Below are 23,060 nucleotides of genomic sequence, written 5' to 3'. Positions count from 1 at the left end.
CTAACCAGGTAAGTCTGGGAATAACAAGGAAAAAAACTTGTTCTTTTAGGTCAAGTCAAGTGCCTGTATTGTCATTTCAACCATGTGCAGTGGTACAGTACACAGTAAAAGACTATGGTGCTATATATAACGGACAATCAACATAGGACTACATAAGGTGCAAGTGCACAAACATTGCAAAAAACAAAACAATACACAAAACAATACTGTGAAACACCAGTCAGAACAGAACCATAAAGACACAAGACAGTGCAATACAAAACTGCAACAACGACAGTGGGTTGTGCAAAAGACTGAGCATTGTACAAAAAGTAACTTGATGTATGAAGTGTGTGTGTGTGTGTGTGTATGACATTGTTCAGTCTAAATCATTTGTAGAAGAGTTTTGCTGTAATAATATTTACATTTATAAGCTGTATCAAGAATAGTAAACTTCCTTTATATAAAGGTTTATTGAAAAAGCAGTGCGACAGCAGTATTTAATCAAGCATTAAGCTTAATATTTAATCAAGGAAGTATTAATTAATTTATTTTGTAATCTTGGACATTTTTGATATTTACTCTTTCATGTTCATTTTTGGAAATTTTCTTGGTTGTTATATGCCAAATGCCACCAGTGTTTCAAATATTAGGCATTAAATATCATTGAAAACAAGCGAATCACCTAAATAAGAAATGACGAACGAGGTGTGTTCCTGAGACCCAGCCCATTTATTATGTCTTCTGTAATGGACAAAAACAGTTAAACTGAAAGACCCCCCCGGTTTTCAGGACGATAAGTTAACGCTCACAATTATTTAATATTGAAATTAACTATAACAGTTCCCTCTAGTGGAAACTCTGGGGAACTGTGAGCTGGAAATGCAGTTTTGCAAAGAGTGTGCTGTTTAAGAGGCAGTTTGCCCACAAATGAAAATTATCTAATAAACCAGCATTTGCTTTAAAAAGAGCCTTTTTGGAAGTCAAATGATAATGCTTTGTAGCTATATTGCAGTGTTAAAAGAAACTTGTCTCCCTGCTTTACCTGTTGCTTGGGTGTACATTAGTCTTAGGGCAGGTTGCAGACTAGTAATGATGATTTGTACTGATTAGAGTTTTTGTTTGTTTGTTTGTTGTTGTTGTTTTTAACCAAAATGTGAAAGAATATTAATCTTGAACTATTTCTTGTTTTGTTTTATGTTGTTTGCTTTTAGAGTTGGGTTTTCTGTTGCAACTGTTTTATGTCATCACAGGCTCAGTCAGCACAGTCCATCCTCTCTAACTTAACTGGAAAGGTCAACATATTTGTAAAACAATAACTTTTTAAATCTCAGTTTGACTTTGACTTGTTTTTCAGAGAGTTGTTGATGTACATGGGGGGCGAAGATCACACGTGGATGTTTAGCTTTCAAGTGGGTGTTTTTGTTTGTCTCCTTGCTCTTTATAATCCAGACTTTGTTCTCATGCTTGGTTTATCGGTTTATTGAGGAAGAACAGAAAATGGTCTTTAATACTCATCTGAACTTGAGGAAGACCATGTTTGGTCTATGACTGTAACTTGTTTTTTTTGTGGAAGGTTGCTTAGTGCTGTCATATACATATACAAATACACCAAAGCATAGCTATTTTGATTTCAATACTTTTTTTTTAATTACATGTGAACAACTAAACACCAATTTGTAATTCTCTACTGTTGGACTTATGAATCTGTTATCTGTTTGTATGCCATAAATGATATGTTTCTGATAAGTGCTGTCAGTTTTATGAGTTTACAAAATGTATTTGATGTTGTCAAATTTGTGTTTTTTAATTTCCCCTTTGAAGCCTTCAGTCAGCCATATTTCAGACTGAGCCATCACTTCATGGTTAGAATAAGTTTGACCTCTTAAACTTTCAGTTAGTACTGATGCTGTTTCTCAATGTCATAGTACTTAATAAGCAATTTTCTGCCAGAATCGTTAGTCAAAGATTTCAAATAGATTAACAGTGGCTGCAAGTTGATTTAGTTAAACCAGTAGATTAGATCTACTTGACTTTCATCACAATGTGTGATTCAATGGAAAAGATACACCTTTATAACAGCAATGTGAACTGTCGGTCTGCTGTAAATAGTTTTTTGGGCCATCCACTTCTTCTTTTGTCGAATTTCCTCACATTTCTTAAATAAACTTTGCACACCATACTGATATAAACCAAGTCTTCAGCTGATAACTTGGGAGTCATCTTGTTGGTGCACAAATACTATTCATTGTCCATCGAACTATGCTATCTTTGGTCAGTTTCATAGATTCAACTAAAGAAATCTGAACCAATTATGTGTTTTTGAGACAGACTCCTTCTAAATGAGTGAAAAAGCAGCCTATGTCCAAAGAACAACTTTGAAAGGCTTTCAGAAAACCTGGAGAACTATTGCTCAAGACTATAAAAAGAAAGTCATTTTAAAAAAAACTAAAAGGAAATGAGGGGTAGCTCAAGGCCATAGTAGGTCAGAAGTATCAAGTGTTATCTTCTGCACGTGTTTATAATAAAATAATTCTGCCAATGATTGACCCAAAATTCTTGACAATCAAGACGCTATATAAGGCTGGACCTAAGACAGAAACAACAGTAAACTGGACACTATGAGTTGTAAGATGACAATGCTTTTTCCATTGTTGCTGCTGACCTTCCTGTCAACAGCCAGGCTTGAAACAGAGTCTGACAATGAAATAATTCCACAGTTAACGGAAACTGGATCCCAGGAGAGAGGACAAGCAAAAGCTTCTGATCAACAACACAACTGTGTTACTGACATCAATTCTGTGCTGAGAGAGATGAGTGCCTTGTTGGGTGCACTGAAGGTTGAAGTGAGATACTTGCGAGAAGACAATGAAGGTAAAGTATAATGTGTGGCCTGAGAATCCATTTAATTAAACCACTGGCATGGTGTCTGCAAATATGTCATGCTATTTTTAATTATCTATTTATTTATTTAGAACAAGCAGCTAAGGTGAGAGAACTGGAGTTGCAAAAGACTGAGCTGGACAAGCTGAAGGAACAATATCAAGGTATATATACTCAGCAGTGAAAAATGATGAATAATTAAAGACCATGAGGAAAATGCTCGGTCTGTTTTTTTTTTCTGGACATCATGAAATATGATATATTTAAATATATGTTTTCAGTAACTGACACCAAAGTAATGAATATTTACAATGTAACTCAGGTTTTGCTCATTTTTTCTTTTTCTTTTAACCAATTACTCTGATTACAGCACAGTCACAAGAACTGATCTCCATTAAAGCTAAGACAAATACCACAGAAAACCAGGTGGAGGCTCTAAAGAGAGAGAGAGAAGGTTTGTGAATTTAGAAACAAGCTCATTATTGCAACAGTCAATGTAACATCAGTCATTTTAACGTGCTTTTGTCCTCTGTCTCAGTGAAACAAGTGGCTTTCTCAGCCTCTCTGCTAGCTGCGGGGTCGGGAACTGTTGGACCGTTTAACACACACACACCTCTGGTCTTCAGACGTGTCGTCTCAAATATTGGAAATGCATATAATCCACATACAGGTATGCATGTATGAGAAAAAGAAAAATCTGACTTTATGACAAAGTTGAGATCATTGTAGGTGACAACTCTCTATTTGATTTTAACATCCCACAGGATTTTTCATTGCACCAGTGAGAGGAGCTTACCACTTTGAGTTCTACATTGGTGCACATGGTCATGCAGCTCATCCTACTGGAGCTGTGTTGATCAAGAATGGCGAGCATATTTTTATTGCCTATGAACACCAGAATTCCCATTATGGAAGTTCTGCTAATGGTGTCACGTTGTTATTAGAGGTTGGAGATGTTGTGTTTTTGCGCCAGTGGGTTAACTCAAGGATTTTTGACAATGAAAATCACCATAGCACCTTTAGCGGCCATCTGCTTTTTACCATGTGAGCAGAAAACAGTTGTTAGTTTGCTCGTGCACACTCCGCAGCAGTATGAAGATGTTCTCTGTACTGATATTTGTATGAACCCGACTGACAAAAATGCTAAACAAAAATAACATTTGCAACAAGAAAAAAAATCGAAGATGTTTTTCATTTACACGTCTTTACTTGCATTAAAAAAGTACCTCAGCACCTGACTGTTAGTTCCGTGCCAGATTTAATTTGGTGTAGAATTTTCTAAGACAATTGTACATATTATGATTATTTTATTTTTTTGGTTTGTTTTGTAGAAATGTTTTATGTGATGAAGACAATTTTCAATTTACCTTTATATCTATGAAAGAATCAACCTTTGTGTTCTGTTTATCGAGTAAGCTGTACAGCAATCATAATTCTAATAAATATATATGAAATTAAATATTGGCATGTTCTGTTACATTTTATGGACTTTTACTTAACTTGAGAGAGAGATAAAAAGAGAGACGGAGAGAAAGAGAGGTAATATCTGAGTTCATATAGGCTTAAAATTTAAGCAGCATTGCTCTTTAGTTGAAGATTTAGGTAGTTTTGAGCCAGCACTATACCAGTGCAGATTACAAAGAGCAAATGGAGTAATAGTAAACACCCCTTAATAAGCTGCCTCAATAGGTTGAAAGTATCAGCGTTGGTATTGAAACTGCAAATGGTAGCACTGTATTTATCAGTTCCAGTGTGCCACAGCAGCACTATTTGCTTAGTGTTCTGAAAGGATGTTGATGTCCTCTGTACTTGTGTTTTGAGTGGTCATTGGCCTCCAACATAATCTGTGCTGCTCTCTGTCCCAACTTTAATTTTAATTTTTTTGCATAAATGAGTGTGATCACATCAAGAGGGTAAAATGAACACGGTTAACAAAGATGTGAGAAATATGCCAATAAATAGGTGCTGCTAATAAATACAGGCATCGCAGACCAGCATGATATTTGAAACTGATTTACTGATATCATCGACATAACACACAATGCATCAAATAAATGCATAGCTGTTGTATTTTCAGGCTTTTGTAAACTTCTGGTTACAGTCTCTTTTACACCCTCTCCAACTCTACCTCCATTTATTCAGCAAGAATAGACTCAATAGGCCCTGTGCACAACTGAGCTAAACGAATAGTACATTGTCTTTGCTACAAGCAAAATAAACCTCACATCCTGAATGGCTGGTCAATGCTGGTCAAATTGTCATCAGTAAAGAGATAACTGATGCTGGACTAAGCAGAGTTGCAAAAAAAAAAAAAAAAGACACGCTGAACAGGCTAATCAGAGTAAAGATTTTGGATGGGCAAAAGAATGCTGAAAAAAATATTCGAGAGAGATAAATCTAAGTTTGAGTTCTTTTGATCCCAAGGAACATTTGTGGGAAGTATTGACAAAGATATGCTATGCTATATTTATGCTATCTTTATATCTGTAAATATATATATATAAAATTAAATTGATTGAGGGATTGAAGAGGTATTGAGAAATGAAGGGGACCACTATATTTGGCAATGCCATGCAATGTCTTGTCAACACTTAGAAGTACAGAATTATTGAAATCTTCTTGAAGAACACTGGCTTTATATATAAAAAGAAAAACAACAGCAAAAACAACAAAAAATATGCTACATATCCCAAATACAGTAAGAGTCATTAATCACTCCTGTATCTAAGTCACAGTGGCCTTTTTGTAACCGTACCTATATACTGTTTTTAACCACAAAACCACTGGAAAACACTACACACATACACCCAAGAGTCAGAGTCTAAACCCAACCAAATTATTGATTATCACATTTCTAGATGAAAGATTTTTTTGTTAAATGTTTATAGGCCCGTGAGTCTTTGGCACTGGCACTGCAGAATAGTTCTGTCTGTAGTAAAATCCATCATCTATTTTCTTGCCCACTTATAGAGTTCAAATGTGGGTTTGTTGGAGCCTGTCCCTGCTGTTATTTGGCAAAAGGTGGAGTAAACCCAGGACTGAGCCCGAGTCTACCACATGGCCAACACAGAAAGACAGACCACCATTCACAATCCCATCTATAGTTGATTCAAAATAATTTATTTTCATTTGATGAATGAAAAATGTGTTGTTATTAAAAAACTGGGATTTTTTTTATACTTACAACATTTTGAGTGTAGTGTAAATACGACAAGTCCAAAGTAACAGTGCTATCTCCTGGGAATGTTTCTGATGAAACATCCATGGTAATGATTGACCAGACAGTCACCGACATTAAAGACACTATATAAGGCTGGAGTTAAGAAAAAACACTGAACTGCACAAACTCCATGAGATCCAACATGACAGTGTTTTTTCCATTGATGCTGCTAATCTGCACTCTCTCTACAGTTCAACTTGAAATAAACTCTGACAGCAAAATTATTCCACTTTTAAATCAGGGAATGGAAACAGCACAAACCTCTGACCCTGAGCAAACATGTAAACCTGACATCAATTCTGTTCTGAGAGAGATGAGTGCCTTGTTGGCTGAACTGAAAGCAGAGATTAGACACTTACAGAAAGAGAATGAAGGTACAGTAGTATGTAATGGCACAAGAAACCACTGCTTTAATTCACTGAATTATGTCTTACTTTTAATTTTTTTCTGTTTTTTTAGCACAGGCAGCTAAGGTCAGAGAACTGGAGTTACAAAAGACGGAGTTGGACAAGCTGAAAGAACAGCACGAAGGTTAGTTTTGGGTGAATAGTTTATTTTTATTGGGGTTTCTCTGTGTCTGGTTGCTGTGTTAGATTTTACTCCCTATAAGCAACAAATTGGAACATTGTCAGAAGACTCGTGTTTCAAAGGAAACATTTACTGTACCTGAAAATTCAAAAAATTAAGGAACTTATGAATCTGTTATCTGTTTGTATGCCATAAATGATATGTTTCTGATAAGTGCTGTCAGTTTTATGAGTTTACAAAATGTATTTGATGTTGTCAAATTTGTGTTTTTTAATTTCCCCTTTGAAGCCTTCAGTCAGCCATATTTCAGACTGAGCCATCACTTCATGGTTAGAATAAGTTTGACCTCTTAAACTTTCAGTTAGTACTGATGCTGTTTCTCAATGTCATAGTACTTAATAAGCAATTTTCTGCCAGAATCGTTAGTCAAAGATTTCAAATAGATTAACAGTGGCTGCAAGTTGATTTAGTTAAACCAGTAGATTAGATCTACTTGACTTTCATCACAATGTGTGATTCAATGGAAAAGATACACCTTTATAACAGCAATGTGAACTGTCGGTCTGCTGTAAATAGTTTTTTGGGCCATCCACTTCTTCTTTTGTCGAATTTCCTCACATTTCTTAAATAAACTTTGCACACCATACTGATATAAACCAAGTCTTCAGCTGATAACTTGGGAGTCATCTTGTTGGTGCACAAATACTATTCATTGTCCATCGAACTATGCTATCTTTGGTCAGTTTCATAGATTCAACTAAAGAAATCTGAACCAATTATGTGTTTTTGAGACAGACTCCTTCTAAATGAGTGAAAAAGCAGCCTATGTCCAAAGAACAACTTTGAAAGGCTTTCAGAAAACCTGGAGAACTATTGCTCAAGACTATAAAAAGAAAGTCATTTTAAAAAAAACTAAAAGGAAATGAGGGGTAGCTCAAGGCCATAGTAGGTCAGAAGTATCAAGTGTTATCTTCTGCACGTGTTTATAATAAAATAATTCTGCCAATGATTGACCCAAAATTCTTGACAATCAAGACGCTATATAAGGCTGGACCTAAGACAGAAACAACAGTAAACTGGACACTATGAGTTGTAAGATGACAATGCTTTTTCTATTGTTGCTGCTGACCTTCCTGTCAACAGCCAGGCTTGAAACAGAGTCTGACAATGAAATAATTCCACAGTTAACGGAAACTGGATCCCAGGAGAGAGGACAAGCAAAAGCTTCTGATCAACAACACAACTGTGTTACTGACATCAATTCTGTGCTGAGAGAGATGAGTGCCTTGTTGGGTGCACTGAAGGTTGAAGTGAGATACTTGCGAGAAGACAATGAAGGTAAAGTATAATGTGTGGCCTGAGAATCCATTTAATTAAACCACTGGCATGGTGTCTGCAAATATGTCATGCTATTTTTAATTATCTATTTATTTATTTAGAACAAGCAGCTAAGGTGAGAGAACTGGAGTTGCAAAAGACTGAGCTGGACAAGCTGAAGGAACAATATCAAGGTATATATACTCAGCAGTGAAAAATTAAGGAAAACTGAGTAGGACAAGAGAATCTCATTGAACTAAGTTACTCTAAACATAACATAGCGGGAACACTAAAACATAGATGCTTACCTTATTATATATCAGTGAGAAGCATACTCAAGTTGCAGTTTAACTAGTAGCAATACACCAGCATTCTGGACCTTTTTCAGGTGATCCAGGGATGATTTGCTCAGCATATAGAATAAATAATTGTAATAATCAAGATGTGATGCATGTTTGGTTGCTTGCATTTTGTACTGAGAAACAGGATATATGTCCTGTGAGGGACAGATTCCCCAATAAATATTTAAGTTTTAGTATAAATAAGCGTCCTATCACATTCTCAGCAAATACTGGAGGAGTGAGGTCACTTACAAGCACACACAACAAATTTTGCATTGCATTTCTGAAGTAGCTTGTAAATTACAGTAATCGCAGTAACAATCAACTGGCTATTGGCTCCAACAGAAAATGGGCCTATATATATATATATATATATAATTTTATTTAATTTTTTTCAAAGACTCTTAAGTGGGCAGCACGGTGGCACGGTGGTTAGCACTGTTGCCGCACAGCAAGAAGGTCCTGAGTTCAATTCCACCATCAGGCCGGGGTCTTTCTGTGTGGAGTTTGCATGTTCTCCCCGTGTTTGCGTGGGTTCTCTCCGGGTACTCCGGCTTCCTCCCACCGTCCAAAGACATGCAGCTTGTGGGGATAGGTTAATTGGATAATCCAAATTGCCATTAGGTGTGAATGTGTGAAGGAATGTGAGTGTGAATGGTTGTCTGTCCCTGTGTGTTAGCCCTGCGACAGACTGGCGACCTGTCCAGGGTGTACCCTGCCTCTCGCCCTGTGACAGCTGGGATAGGCTCCAGCGCCCCCCGCGACCCTGAAAAGGATAAGCGGAAGCGAATGGATGGATGGATGGATGGACTCTTAAGTAATTGGATAGTGTACTGATGACCACTTTCATGGCCGGGTAAGGCCCTTTCCCTCATTGTTTCCTGACAAACATAAGGGAAAAGGACCTGTAGTTGATTCTAACTGTATTTGTTTGCTAGATTTCTCAATATGAGGACCAGAGAGATATAGATAGATATAGATTTCTACCCAAACTGAGTGTGACACGCAGCAACTGAATCAAAGGCCTAGAAGAACATCTCAAGGAAAGACAGCATTTGGTGATGTCTGTGGGTTCTTGACTTCATGAAGTGATTGTACTTAAAATTATGTTAATTTGTCAAATTGTAATACCAAAGTAGTTATTTCAATACTTTTATTAAACACATTGAATGAAAGCTGCAGGTCTGCATTTCACTCACATCTTGATTCTTTAATTTAAAATCCATTGTGGTGTGTGCAGAGACAGAATTACACAAAAAACAACCAAAAACAACCCAAACCTAACAGTAGTATATTACAGCAATTAAACTAATGGGAAAAGTGCTTCCAACTACTGAGCTGAACCATATATCATCTCTTTTATTTCTTCTTCTTCTTTTTATCACTCTCTTTGTCAGCACAAGCAGCTAAGGTGAAAGAATTGGAGTTGCTAAGGGCAGAAATGGATAAGCTGAAGCAAGAGAGCCAAGGTATATACGTCTGTGCTCACAAGTTTGCATACACTCATCACAGACATGAATGTCGTAATGAAGTTTGAGCTCTTAATCATTTCTTTAAACTTCTTAAAGTTTTTCCAGGGTGAAATGATGGTGTCTCATACATCTTTAATTTCTTTAAATAACAAGAATTGGATGCACAAGTAACTGTAACCCACACAGGGGTCATAATTTATACATGCATGCTAAAATATACACATACAGCCACACTAGTATTTAGTTAATTGTCTCCTAGCAAATCCCACTTCAACCAGGTACATTGTGTTGCACTGAGAAATAGTTAGCTCAAAAGCTTAGCAACAAGTGATTTTATTAAAAATGTTCATAGTCAAACAGTATCTTTTTAAAAAATGTAATTATTCATTTAATTCCAGCACAAGGAGGAGAGCTAATCACCATTAAAAGTAGGGCAAACATCACAGAAAACCAGGTGGAGGTCCTGAAGAGAGAAGCAGAAGGTTTGTTGAACAGGAAACAATCTCATTATTGAAACAGTTACTGGAACATAAGTCACTTTAACACGTGTGTTTCTCTCTCTCTCAGTCAAACGTGTGGCTTTCTCAGCCTCTCTGTTAGGCACAGGCTCACAAAATATTGGACCATTTAACACATACATGCCTCTGGTCTTCAAATATGTTGTTTCCAATATTGGAAATGCCTATAATTCACACACAGGTACTCAAATACATACATTTTTAGAATTAATTTGATTTGATGACAATGTTTACTCCATTTAAATTTTTAAAAATGTCCCACAGGTTCCTTCACTGCACCAGTAAGAGGAGCGTACCACTTTGAATTTTATGTATATGGACATCATTCACATCCTTCAGGGGCTGTGTTGGTCAAGAATGGAGAGCACGTCTTTGTTGCATACGAACATTCGAGCAGTCCTCATTCAGTCAGTTCTTCTAATGGTGTCACATTGCTACTAGAGGTAGGAGATGTGGTGTTTTTGCGACTGTGGAATGGCGCTTGGATTTTTGACAATGAAAATCGGCACAGCACGTTCAGTGGACATCTGCTTTTCCCCATGTGAGAAGAAAAACAGCCTAAGATATCTGTGCAAGCACACTCTACCAGTGTATTAGTTACTCTGCATTTTTTCTAGATATGAAGCTGACTGAGCAGCCACAAGTATGAATATGTAAACTATCATCATGTTTTCTTACTTTGTTTAGCCTTTTATTTAATTGTTGGCAAATTTTGTTTTTTAAAAAGAGAGATTGGGTTAAATGTTTTCTTTTGCTTTTGCTTCTTCTTCTACTTTTTTAAAAAAGTTGAATAGTATCAGACCCACTTAAACACAAATTACGCACATGTAAATACCTTGTGATTTATAAAACCATGTTAATATAGCACGATCTATTTCCTTAGAAAGCAAAGACAGAAAGAAAGCTAGACATTACTGTAACTGTAACTGTTTTAATCCTTTGCTTGTCAATTTACAGTCAATTAAACAAATAGCTAACTTTATTTTTTCATCTTCATGAAAAACTCCTGCAATGTCCCACAGAGTTTACACTTTTGGCTTACACCTGGATTTCTTACATCAACACTTGGCTGCCATTAAGTATGGCTTCTGTTTTACACCTGCACTACTACAACTCAGCACAGACTTCATCCAACACATACATTCCCACCATTTGATTGGAAATATGGAAAAGCTGTAACTAATGCGTCACAAACACATATTATTGCCAACTTGTTTGCAGTTTAACTTTCTCCCAAATGAAAGAGTCTATTCCAACTAACTTACAACATTAATAACAATGCAGCACCTGCTTATTTAAAGTTTTTATGCAACTGACTTTGATACCGACTGCTTTTAAATCCATAGTCTGGCTCTATTTTCTATTTCACAGCTCTTAACCTCATATTTTTCACTTGGACCTCAAATCACAGAACACATTTCTCCTGAATGTACCATTCACCTCTAATCCCGCTGGACTTGTATTTAAACTGAGTTAATGGCTCAATTAAAACACATCCTAACCTAAATGTAGAATTGTTTATGTACTAAATTTCAAAGAATAAATCAATAGCGTATAAGAAGGATTTGGGGTACAAAAAACAACAACAACCCAAAACTTAATATAATCCTCAATGTAAAGCCCACAGCAGCAAAATAATATTTAACAAAATATGAACATTATGATTTTTTTTGTTTAATTTTTCCTCCACACTTTGCTGGGTGATGAGTTCACTGCATTTTTCTTCAAAAGGTGATAAGTTATTGAGTGTGAACCTTTGGGCAATGTTTCCTCCTGACTACATTTTCATGTAGATCGTGTTTGTTTACTGGCACGACAGTGTCAATCAAATCTTTCTTTCTACCCAGTAGTTTTGCACGTTTAACTACATCTAAATCTAAAAGGGTTTCTAGATTTTTGTTTGACCTCAACAACTACAAAAGAAACTGCCATTTCTTAAACACAATTTAATCAGTAGAAACTGCAATTTGGGAAGAATTACAATAATTTTTATTTTTAATTTTTTTTAAAGTTAATCTCCACCATGTGCCCAATTAGCTGGACATCCAACACTTAATTCAACTTTTTTATTTCCATGGGTTAAAGGTGAGAAGGTTATATTTATGACAAAAAACAATTTCTATAGCGATATAATAATTAAATTCAATATTTTTCACACAATGAGCAAAAATAAGTAATTTAAAGGGACTTATAAGGTCAAGGCAAATAATACTGTGTGTAAGTTCTGTTAGTAAGAAGCAAAAATGCTCTTTTAGAAAATAAACCTTATTGAAAGTATCTTACACCAGGCCTCAATTCAGCCTCTCACTCTCTTTAAGCTTCACAAACAGGAGGACTGAACTGGTTAGAGTGGCTGCTTTGAGTGGAGGGAAACTGCTCAAAGCATTGTCACCTTTGTTTGCTGAGCAGTGACTATTTCAGGCACTTCTAGCCCACAAATAAACAACGGAGGACTCATTTAAAAAGCACACAGGTTTTATTGCATATCAATTTCATGTATAAATTCTTCATAGCATTGGAAAGATTACATTTGGTATACATTGCTATTCTACAGAATTAACATCAGAGTCATATCTTTTCAATGAAATTTCTCTAAAGTACATCTGCAATAATCACAAGCATCAAAAGAACTGCAATTTCAGAATTGTTCAATATTATTCTACAATCCTTTATTGTTTTTCATTATGTCTTCTCTGACAAGTCTTTTCTAAGTCTTTCGGGACCACCTGTCCAAACATCTGTAAGGCAGTCAGAAGTTGAAGTCAAACATACTAACCTAACCACATGTACAATAAGTGCATCTACGAATTTCTTTTTTTTTTCCTTCTTTTCTTTTTTTTTAAATTTTTAATTTTTTTGATTTGATACACGTTTCACAAATGGACATCATTATGACTGCTAACACGTCATGCACAATAAATTTTTTTTTGTTTGCTTTCAATAAACATAACAGAGGCGATATACAACTCAGATTTTAACAAAACAAGCACCATCCATTTAAACCCATATTTTTCAATGATTTTTTTTCTTCAGACAAATGCACCATGTTTTTCATTCTTTAAAATACTATACAGTTAAAAAGAAACTATGTATATTTTTTACTTTCTCCTGTAACAGCGGGGGCAAACAGCAACCATCTTCTATTTTGCTGAAACATATTTCAGTGACCACTTGCCAGAATACGTTCTGAAGCTGGCAAAATGAAATACCTATATGCCTTCAGTTCCTTTGCTTTACACAGCGCGTACTTATTACAGTAGTCCATGACAAGAATTACTACAAACAGTCAACCTTAAAACTTAATGACCCAAGTCTTTACATTTTGTAACCACAAGTTGGAAAGCAATGCATTTACCATGAATTGAATCTCATTCAGTAGAATTATATAAAAAGAAGACATCTGTCTTTAGAAAACTGAGATGATGCAGCAGTCCTAGCATCACACTACCACCTACTGTCATGAAGAAAAATTACAGTGCTTCTGTTATCCTTACCTCTCCATGTTGAGCACAACATGCCCATCTAGTGAAAGTGAAACCAAATGTATCTGTTCTAACATTCAGGGACCTAAGCATGATCAATTATTGGCTTGGACCCATATGATTTAAGTGCTATTTTCAAAATACAGCATCAGGCCTAGTTAGAAAAGTCCCAGTATGCGGAGAGGAACAGTGATCAACAATGCCCACGCTCCACCTTTTTGCAGCTATCTACAGTAAATTACTCACGCCCCTCCACGGCACAGCTACCTTGTAGACCATATGGAATGAGTTTTCAGTATGACCTCAGAAGAAGAATTTCAGATTAAGAAGTTATCAAGTGTTTCGGTTTTCCCCATCCAGCTAGACAGCTAGACATTTAATTTGAATGGACCGACCAGCAGAATTACGATGCCCGTTTTAATACTTTCTGTGGTTTGTTTTTATCAGTTCTTTTGGTTTAATGAGTTGTTGTCTTTCTTCTCAAATAGTCAGTGATTATGCCATGTTCGTGCAGTTGTGGCTGTGTGCGTTTGAATTTTAGACCGTATAAAATTGGACAACTCATTAAAAAAACAAAAAACAACAGTATTTGTTGGTTATAAGACATGTATTAAATCTGAAACAGATGAAAGGGGGAGCTCGATGTTGTAGAAACTACTCAGATTCAATAGTGTAACAATGTAATGCCCTTTTCATGACATCCATAACGAAGGTTGTCCAAGCCTGCCCCCTTTAGTACTTGAACCATTTTGAACAAGACACATTCAGCCTACTGGGTAAAATGGTTCAACTAAAACAAGGAAATAAAAAGGCTAAACACTGCAGGATGTTTCAATGCCAAATAGGATCTAAGACTAACTACAGCTATATTTCACTATAAATAAAATCAATTAATTTCATGTTTTTTGTTTTTTTGTTTTATTTTGTTTTTGTTTTGATTTTGTATTTTTTTCTCATTTTGGCACACTAACCCATCAAAACCAGAGATTCTGAATCTCCCTCATGTTCTGATAGTTTACCATTCCTTCAGCAACAAGAAACGAGGGATAAAATGACTTCTTCATTTTCACTCCCCCTGCCATGACAAAACAACCAAAAATAAATACAAACACACACTTCTGAAATCAAATATATAAGCGCTTAGTAAGAAAGAAAAAACAAAGAAACTATGACAGCAAATGCAAGCCCCTTGGAAATGAAATGATTGTCAGAGAACAAAACATTTTCTATGGGTTATTTGGCACATACCACTCTTCCTATGAACATCTAGGTTAATTTGTACATCATATGACATATCATACAATTTTGGTCCTTCTCTAAATTAATTATATTAACAATTAAGCACTGCAGTGCCTACGAAGAAACAATACTGTGTAAGAGGAAAGAAAAATTAATGTGAATAAAATTAACAAATGACAATGAAACAAGCAGAGAAAGACTTTCCTCATTTTTTTTCTGAACATGATTTAAATCCATTTTCAGCATGATCAAGTTTGAATAACCAATTACAATGGCTAGTGGCCCAGATAACTCATTGAAAGCACATTTGAACGTAGAATAAAATTCTTTAAAAAAAAAAAATCAACAGTCTATTGTATCTGCCAATTCTTTAACTAACATTTAGTGTGGTGCTATTGTTGATTCTGCTGTTACTACTGAAACAAAATCAGTAAATAAGTCACCCATGGTTGGTGGAGGAAACACGGAGACAGCGGTCAACACTCTCACTCTATTCTTGGTGAAACAGTGCCAACTTGTGGACATGCAGTGCCAATGCAGCATGTCTCTGCAGTGTTTGTAGTAGGCGGTGTATACAGACTTTAGAGACGTATCAGTCATTAAGAGTCTTTATGAGAGCCTTACGCAGGGTCTCTGTGGTGCTGCGGTAAGCCTTGTGCACTTGGGGAGGATCAGAGTAATGCAGAGTTTCAATGCTATTGAGAAGCATTCATCATGTCCTTCACATCAACAGGAGCTTAGCAGTGCGTTCGCTTTGACAGTCTTTGCAAGACCCTTCACCTGGGGGAAAATCTTCCCCTTCTTTCTTTAACAAACACTCACACACAGACACACACACACAAAACAAGCACACACATCCACACAAACTCATTCTTTCTATCTTGAATGTGTATGACAATGAAATCTTCTCCATCATCCTTTGTCTTGCCCCCTACTCATGTCCACTCAGTCTTTCTGTTCCTCCTCCTACTCTTCCTCCCACCTTTTCTCTCTCTTTCTCTCTCTCGCTTAGATGTGGTTGAGTGGGTGAAAGCTGCTCGTCTCAGACGGTCCACCTCCCATGCTCAGCCAAGCGTCCAGAGAGTTCTGGGAGGGCGCGTGCAAAGGGTTGTTCTCAGAGAGAGACAGCATCATTGCATAAGCCTATGAAAGAAGAAGACGGATGATTTTTAGGAAAATACAGAAACTTCAGTAAGCTTTCATTGTGTCCAACGACACGTCCAGAAATGAAAGGATTACAGTACATCTGGTTGCTGGTGTTTCACTCAACTGTGATTATCTTCGAATTTCATGACTTTATACCTTGTAACAAAATTTAATTAAATTGTTTTAAAACTTAATACACCAGCAACGAATAGAGAAGGTTGTAGGTGATGTGTTAGTAAGTTAAGTGAAATACAAAGATATAGGAAAGTAGGAAGAGAGGTGCTGTTTAGCTCCTGAAAATGTGAAAGCATCCATCTCATCCCTGATCTTTCTTTCCAGTCAACATATTTTGCCCTTCCTCCTATTTTATCTGAGCGACTCGGCCCTTCCTCTTTTAACGGACATCCAAAAGCCAGTCACATACCTGGGTTTTAGCCTGTCTGTACAATGTCTCTTTCAATGCCTCAGATTCTAGTGAAGTGTTAAAAATGTCTTTAACATCGAAAGGCTGCTCGTCACTGGCTGCTTTACGTAAACCATCCAAGCTCTTGGGAAAGCTGGGCAGTGCCTCCAGGTCCAAGAGAGAGCCCTCCTCCTCTATACACCTGCACACCGAAGCATGGGTGGATGGAAGAAATAGGGCAGCGTGGATGGGTTGGTTGGAGGATGGATAGAAAAAATTGATGGAAAGATATAAAAAACAGGGATGGAACAGATGGCGAGTTAATTAGGGGAGGGAGAATGTGAAGTGAAGAGAAAAGTAAAGGTATGATTAATAAAAGGGATCAACGGACAGCAGAAATAAAGTGGAAGAAAAGGGTTGAAGAGTTTAAAGAGTAGTTAAAGAAACTAGCCTAATCAAAGCACTTGACTTTGGGTTACATATCTGAGAATCTGTGTAGGGGACATTTTTAGTACATGTGTTATCCCTGTTTGCCCTTGTCGATTTACAGTGCTCTTTAGGAAATGCATTAGTTGGATTGTTAAGTATTGCAAATTTTGTTAAAACTCAACATTTGCTGTACATTTTTGTGGTTGTTTGGGATATATTGGGGTAAATCTTGTCAATGAACTTGGACCTTTTCTGCTAATTTAAAACAGACAAATACCTGCGAGTGTGTTCATAGCTCATCCCTAATGGAGCCGCCTCTGCCTCTTCTTCTTCCTCATCCTCCTCATACACTCCTGTTGTGACAGGAGACGGGGACTCGGGCGCCTCGTCGTGCGACTTCTCCGTCAGGCTGCCTTCCTCCTCCTCTTCATCGTCACCCTCCACTTCCTCTTCCTCTTCCTCCAGACCCTGGAGACCTAGCTTGGAGTTGGACAAACTGTGGCTGGGAGGGTGCTCCTCCTCAGGCTGGTCTGATCTGCGGAGGGATCAAAGGTCAGAGGAGGGAGGAAATGTTAGAAGTGCGACATCTGAGTTAAAGAGGTTTGAGTCTCCCAAGCCAATCAGGAGGGGCCAGAAGGAAACAATGGGAACACAGAAAAGTTGAATCGTGGTCAGTATAGTGGCCTGGATTTTAGTTAAAAACACATGTAGACAAACCAAATGGGAGTTTGATTTTTTAAAAATATGATTTCTAGTGTAAATTCCTGATTTTCTTTTTTTTTTTTTTTACTTTTTTACCACAAATGATCAAAATGTAAGATAGAGGCTATGTCCACTCTTGAGCTGGCTGGGCGGCTGTTACCATTTCCTAACCTTTTAACGATCTGACTCATCATGAGTAGCAAGAGAAACAAAAATAATCTAATGACAGCATGTAAAGTCTAACTCCCGAGTCCACACAAACAACATGGGTGCTGACAGTCTGCCTGGACTTTTCCGATGGCCCACAGATGATTAATTGACCCGCTCCTCACAAACAGACCAGGGCATGGTCCACCTCAGACTAAGTCCTCTATGCCCCTCAACGCTTTGTAGTGGTGGAACACAGTTTGCACGACTGAAGGAAGATGATGGCTTGGCTGCAAACAGGCTATCAGCACACTACCATTACGACCTGCCATCTGTACATTTTCCAGCTTGCACCCCAATACCCCCTCCCCCGCTTCCATCACCCCCAGACCACGATGTCATGGCTCATGATATCATTTCCTTTGGGATGGCAAATTTACCCCTTTCATTTTTTGCCACACAGTGGACATTTATCAAATCAGACAGGGTTACCTCTGGGAAGGGGTGCACGGGGACAGGATTGGGTCACGCAGACTGGGTGAGTGAATGTGGGTAGAGGGACTTTGTGAGATTGGAGGGGGGTTCTTCTCTTTCAGTCTAGATTAAATATCACCATAATCAAATTGCAGCGCTGGCTGGCGGGGAAAAAGTACATGCCTGCGAATGGAGAGAGAAGCGTAGCTCTGACATAGGGGGCCCTGGGTTTTGTCATTTAGTCTAAACACGTCAGTTGGGTGTTTGTGTTAGCAGACTGGGGCTATGGGTACACAGTGAGTGGATAGGGGAAGAGCTCAATCATCAGTGGATCTCTTAGATAAATGCCTCAACCCGAGTCCCCCTTAGGGTCCAAACTGAGAGCTATTGCAGCCCGGTCTCAGATGAGGGAGCAGCTCCAACTCTAGTTTTATCCAAACCTAAAACTCAAGCCAAAGGCGGTGAGTCCTTACACACTGTGGTGGAGCTGAAAATATGCGTGCACACCTATACTCCCTAACTTTTCTCATTCTGTCCCACCCTGTGAGCAGCAGTGCTGCCTCAGCAACTACAGCATCACCAGTTTGGAAACAGGTCAAAGTTTTATACAAAAATAAAGGCTCCCAGGGGCTTTTATTTTGACTGGCTATGATGCTGAAAAGGGAATTTTGAAGGGGGTGGGGAACTGTGATGTGGGGGCAGCTAGGAGTGATTATAGATAGTCATCCATGAATGTGTGTTTGTGTTCAGCATTTGACTTCAGTCACTCAGAGGGAGAATAAACAGCAGGCTGTCTGGTGGGAGGACAGAAAGCACAACACTTAGTCTGAATTACAGATATTAAAATGTCAGACGAGGTTGTTGTGGATGAGACTCGGTATTGATCCCAGATGGCAGAGGGGCTAAACTGCCACTGTGTCTTTTGGACATAATGCATGTTGACAAGAAAAAAGGGGGTGTGGGGGAGAATGAGGAAGTGGCAGGCAGAAAGTGAGACTACCAGAAAGGAATCCAGAATGAGACGAAGGCAGAATCAATGCAAGAGAGCAAACCAGAAAATCGCCCTTCTTTTATTTCCCAAAACACAATTCTTGCCCTTTTCTGTTAACTATAAAAGCCTGTCAGAACTTAAAGCAGGAAGTTTCCATTTTTATGAGGATATTTAAAAAAAAGAAACCTGTTTTTTTTTTTTTTTAAATAAAAAACAGTTTTCCTTACTTTATAAGCAAGTTACAAAATTTTTAGAGTGCAGCGAAACTAACAGGGTTAACACTTGTGCTACTGGTCTGCAGGGTATTTAGAACTGAGCATGACATTCACAAACACATTATATAAACTTTAAACATTAAAGAAACTAAAATGTGTGAAAATTGGTATACTGAACAATTACAGTTATGTTTTACATTTAAAAAATGAAAGGTGAAAAATTAAGAAAACCTTTTTTTTTTCATTTATTTTAGTGCAATGGTACTAAGTGTGTTCTAGCCACTAGGGAGCGCTGTGTACCAATTTCATGGATCTGTACTGTTGATTGCGGGAAGGAGGAAGGCGCTAGAGATGTAGAAGAGCAGCTGTTTACTTTAACTGAACAAACTTTTTGTTTGTTTTTCTGGATTTTCATACCTAAGATTAGATGTCCTAAATAAAGGAGATGCATTACAACATTCCTGACAACATCTGACAAGTTCTTTCTGCTGTAGTTAGGATTAATGTTAAATTCAGGATGAGGTCAGGTGAGAATCTAAGCTTGACAGAAAAGAGTTAGCCACATGGATGGAAAGTAATCGCTGGAGATCTCTGTGAGAATCATGGTACAAATATAATTTTTGTGAGCGGGTTTTCGTCTTACCTTTTATCCGTGGAGCTGGAGGCCTGGTTCATCTCACTGTTGGAAATGAAGTTGCGGATTTCTGAGAAGTACGAGTCCTCCTTCTCATCTAAAAGTGCATGATTTTCTGGCTCTGAGTTTGGCGAGGAGATGGTCGTTCCTAAGTTGGAAAGCATCCCAGACTGTTGGCTCACTGTTGGGGAAAGAGATGTAGACACACACATCCATATGCATAAAAACACATGGACACACACACGCAGACAGCCCACATACCATACCAAGACACACAAGCATCATTAGTGTGATGATCATCGCACAGTTATTTAATTTAGGAAAATATCAGAGGCAAAACACACAATTACTAACATTTAAACACTAAGATCGTGCACAGCTCTCGTGACATTTTTTTGACAAACAGAAAAAAAATGTTTACAGAAATCTGTGTGGAAGATAAACATGATAGCAAAAAGGTTTTATATAAGTTATGCTCTTTTCTGACAGTTTTTCAATAACCCATGTGTGAAAATGGATTCAAACAATCAACTAAGCAAACACTTCCTGTTTATTGACTACATTACTAGTTCGCACAGCCATCATTGCAGTTGCAAACTGACCAGGAATGTTCTCGTGCTCGTGCTTCTTGAGATGGCGATCGAGGTTGGTTTGCTGACCAAAGCAGCGGTTGCACAAGTGACACTTGAAGGGTTTCTCCTTGTTATGGATATTGCGGACATGGCGTTGAAGATTGGATGAGATGCTGAATGAACGGTCACAGTATTTACACCTGACGAAGAAGAACAGGGGTATTTAAATGTCAGCTGAAAGTGCAGTAGAGTGAGAAGGGCCCTAAAGATGTATTATTTATCTGCTGAGTTGAGCAAGAAACCACTTAAGGCTCTTGTGATTTGCTTAAAAGTATTCACTTTGTTTTTTCTCTGAAGTTTCACAGAAAGAGACGTACCAAACAAAGTAAAGGCAGGTTTGAAAAATAGCCGTGACAAAGGGAAATATGTCAACTACGGTATTTCAGAAACTTTCAAGACTCTCTGAATTAAAAATAGAAAGGAATACCTGTAGGGCTGTTCCCCTGTGTGTGTCCGCAAATGTCTGGTGAGATTTGCTGAGCGAGGGAAGATTTTCCCACAGTACCTAGAGCAAAAGGACAATGAGGATGAGTGAGCATACGGCATGGTGCACTTTCACATTTGCACATATTCCACCAACTAGTTTAAATGAAAAGGGGTGCAGACCTGCACGCGTAGCGTTCCTTTCCCTTGCGAAGGATGGCATCTGAGAGGGAAGGTGGTGGTGAGCGGAAGTTGAACAGCGGATGGGCCGAGTGTTGCAGCGAATTGGGCGGTGCGTCCAGTTTTAGTGCTCCAAAGCCGTCCAGCTTATCTGTCATGTTCTCCATTGCTGACATCTAGGGAATAAGAAGATTTCAAAAAGTTGAGAAATTTTTTGTTTCATGTTTTAAAAACTGGATAAAAATAATTCAACCAGAGTTTGTATTATTTACCGTGTTATGGGTTCAATTATAAAGTTTATAAGGGCAGTTTTAATTTTTTGCACGTAGCGTGTGTTACATCATGATGGCAGCATGTTTATGTGTATTAAAAACAGAAAAGAAAGCACTGAAAACAAAGGGACAATTTAAGAAAGAACATGGAGTGAGAGAAAGATACAGGGAGGAAGCTTTGAGGAAGCAGCATATCAGAGGTTAGCCTTGTTGTTTGTACTCAAGGCATGTCACCTCCTTGACCTATAACACATTCACAAATGCCCAAGTACTGTTTCTCCAGTGCCCCCCTCTCTGTACAACCTCAGCTTCTACTAATGCTTTGTTCTCTACTTCTTACCTTCTTCTGCCAAAGCTGCTGTTGCAAGCCTGCAAACTGGCTAAACGAGGCATTCAAGAGCCATGACTGGAGCAATACAATATAGTTTGTGATACCCCCAACTGATAGCCGCTTCCCTCCCCCCCTAGAAGCTTGTGAACAAAAGAGGCCAGTTATGTAGGAGTTTATTTGCCAAAAACAGCTTACATCCTTCCTTTTTTTAGTGAATACGGGACGGGAGAGACACAGGGACAGACACTCCGTCTCGATGTGTTTATTCGCAGTCTGAGAACGGGTGCAAGGGGGAGCGGGGTGATTCCGTCATGAGACTGAATTAGAGGTGGCATTGTGTTTGGATCACTGACAGGATCACAGCTGAGACGCTCAAATATGAAAAAAGTTTTTGCAGGGCAGCCTGCGAAAAGTTCGCAATCTACGAGATGATGAGATGAGATTTTAAAGGATGAAAAGGAAATCTGTTTGATGCTTAGAGCCTTGTCATGACATCATGTTTTTAAGATTTTGTACCCGGGTTTAGGGTAATTGAAAAAAGGTACCAATACAAAAAAAAAATAAAAAATTCTTGCAATTTACCTTAAAAAAAAACTATGCTGGCTAACGATATGACATCACGCATGTGAGATATGCAAACGCATGTTCATGTGTAAATGTATCTGTCTGCATGTGCACCAGATGTGTGTATTGCAAAGTCACGGTTGATAGAGGACACAGATTTCCAGGTCAGATTAAACCGTTTCCCCAATGAGAGCCCCCCATTCTCCTGGACACAAACACAGGATGTCCTTGACGGACACGGTGTTATTATCTAGCCAGCCAGCCAGGCACAGAGAAAAGAAAAAAAAACTCTGAGGGGTTTGAGTTATTAGCTTGCCTGTGGGCTCCCACTACATGAAACAATGCCACAACTAAGATTAGCGTGGCCAAGAGAGGCAGTTTGTTACAATTCAAATGGTTATTATTCTCTCTTTTATTAATACTATCATTGCTTGTAATCAAGATATGTAGAGGTGGGGAAGGTCTGGGGACAGTGGAACAATGTGACTGATTATCAAAGGGCAGCGATAACAGGCTGTGTCTTCTGAAAAAAGGTAAA

The 23,060-nt window shown here is 38.0% G+C and overlaps 3 protein-coding genes across 5 annotated transcripts in view; 2 read left to right on the top strand and 1 right to left on the bottom strand.

Annotated features, from left to right (window-relative positions):
• The first annotated feature begins 1,860 nt into the window (after positions 1-1,860).
• LOC146644807 (uncharacterized) lies at positions 1,861-4,136 on the top strand. Its single transcript, XM_085394786.1, has 5 exons — positions 1,861-2,853; positions 2,955-3,026; positions 3,233-3,316; positions 3,401-3,532; positions 3,627-4,136. The coding sequence occupies exons 1-5, from the start codon at positions 2,601-2,603 to the stop codon at positions 3,908-3,910; spliced, it is 825 nt and encodes a 274-aa protein (XP_085250912.1). The 5' UTR covers positions 1,861-2,600; the 3' UTR covers positions 3,911-4,136.
• Positions 4,137-6,212: 2,076 nt separating this feature from the next.
• LOC146644806 (complement C1q-like protein 4) lies at positions 6,213-11,706 on the top strand. Of its 3 annotated transcripts, XM_085394783.1 has the most exons (7): positions 6,542-6,613; positions 7,795-7,948; positions 8,050-8,121; positions 9,666-9,737; positions 10,139-10,222; positions 10,308-10,439; positions 10,523-11,706. In XM_085394783.1, the coding sequence occupies exons 2-7, from the start codon at positions 7,888-7,890 to the stop codon at positions 10,801-10,803; spliced, it is 702 nt and encodes a 233-aa protein (XP_085250909.1). In that variant the 5' UTR covers positions 6,542-6,613; positions 7,795-7,887; the 3' UTR covers positions 10,804-11,706. The 3 variants fall into 3 exon arrangements, with proteins under 3 accessions (XP_085250910.1, XP_085250909.1, XP_085250908.1); XM_085394782.1 differs by lacking the exon at positions 6,542-6,613 and having other exon boundaries at positions 7,696-7,948; XM_085394784.1 differs by lacking the exons at positions 6,542-6,613; positions 7,795-7,948; positions 8,050-8,121 and adding an exon at positions 6,213-6,456.
• Positions 11,707-12,730: 1,024 nt separating this feature from the next.
• prdm16 (PR domain containing 16) overlaps positions 12,731-23,060 on the bottom strand; it is a 177,089-nt gene continuing 166,759 nt past the window's right edge. The window contains 7 exon segments of the mRNA XM_085393453.1: positions 12,731-16,122; positions 16,550-16,730; positions 17,235-17,492; positions 20,130-20,301; positions 20,723-20,892; positions 21,180-21,257; positions 21,359-21,531. Coding sequence (XP_085249579.1) covers positions 15,988-16,122; positions 16,550-16,730; positions 17,235-17,492; positions 20,130-20,301; positions 20,723-20,892; positions 21,180-21,257; positions 21,359-21,531 — 1,167 coding nt within the window. The 3' untranslated portion in view covers positions 12,731-15,987.

The sequence above is a fragment of the Rhamphochromis longiceps genome, linkage group LG20, assembly GCF_057381845.1.
Source record: "Rhamphochromis longiceps isolate RC_006_pf linkage group LG20, R_longiceps_female_GT1.1, whole genome shotgun sequence".
Lineage (NCBI taxonomy): Eukaryota > Metazoa > Chordata > Actinopteri > Cichliformes > Cichlidae > Rhamphochromis > Rhamphochromis longiceps.
Note: the sequence above shows the minus strand (reverse complement) of the source record. Positions and strands in the feature narration are given on the sequence as shown.

Bases quoted from the DNA above. Each gene is read 5' to 3' on its own strand.
- LOC146644807 (XM_085394786.1), top strand. From the start codon at position 2,601: ATGAGTTGTAAGATGACAATGCTTTTTCCATTGTTGCTGCTGACCTTC. The intron at 2,854-2,954 runs GTAAAGTATAAT...TTATTTATTTAG, and splicing joins CTTGCGAGAAGACAATGAAG to AACAAGCAGCTAAGGTGAGA. The intron at 3,533-3,626 runs GTATGCATGTAT...AACATCCCACAG, and splicing joins TGCATATAATCCACATACAG to GATTTTTCATTGCACCAGTG.
- LOC146644806 (XM_085394782.1), top strand. From the start codon at position 7,696: ATGAGTTGTAAGATGACAATGCTTTTTCTATTGTTGCTGCTGACCTTC. The intron at 8,122-9,665 runs GTATATATACTC...TCTCTTTGTCAG, and splicing joins GCTGAAGGAACAATATCAAG to CACAAGCAGCTAAGGTGAAA. The intron at 10,440-10,522 runs GTACTCAAATAC...AATGTCCCACAG, and splicing joins TGCCTATAATTCACACACAG to GTTCCTTCACTGCACCAGTA.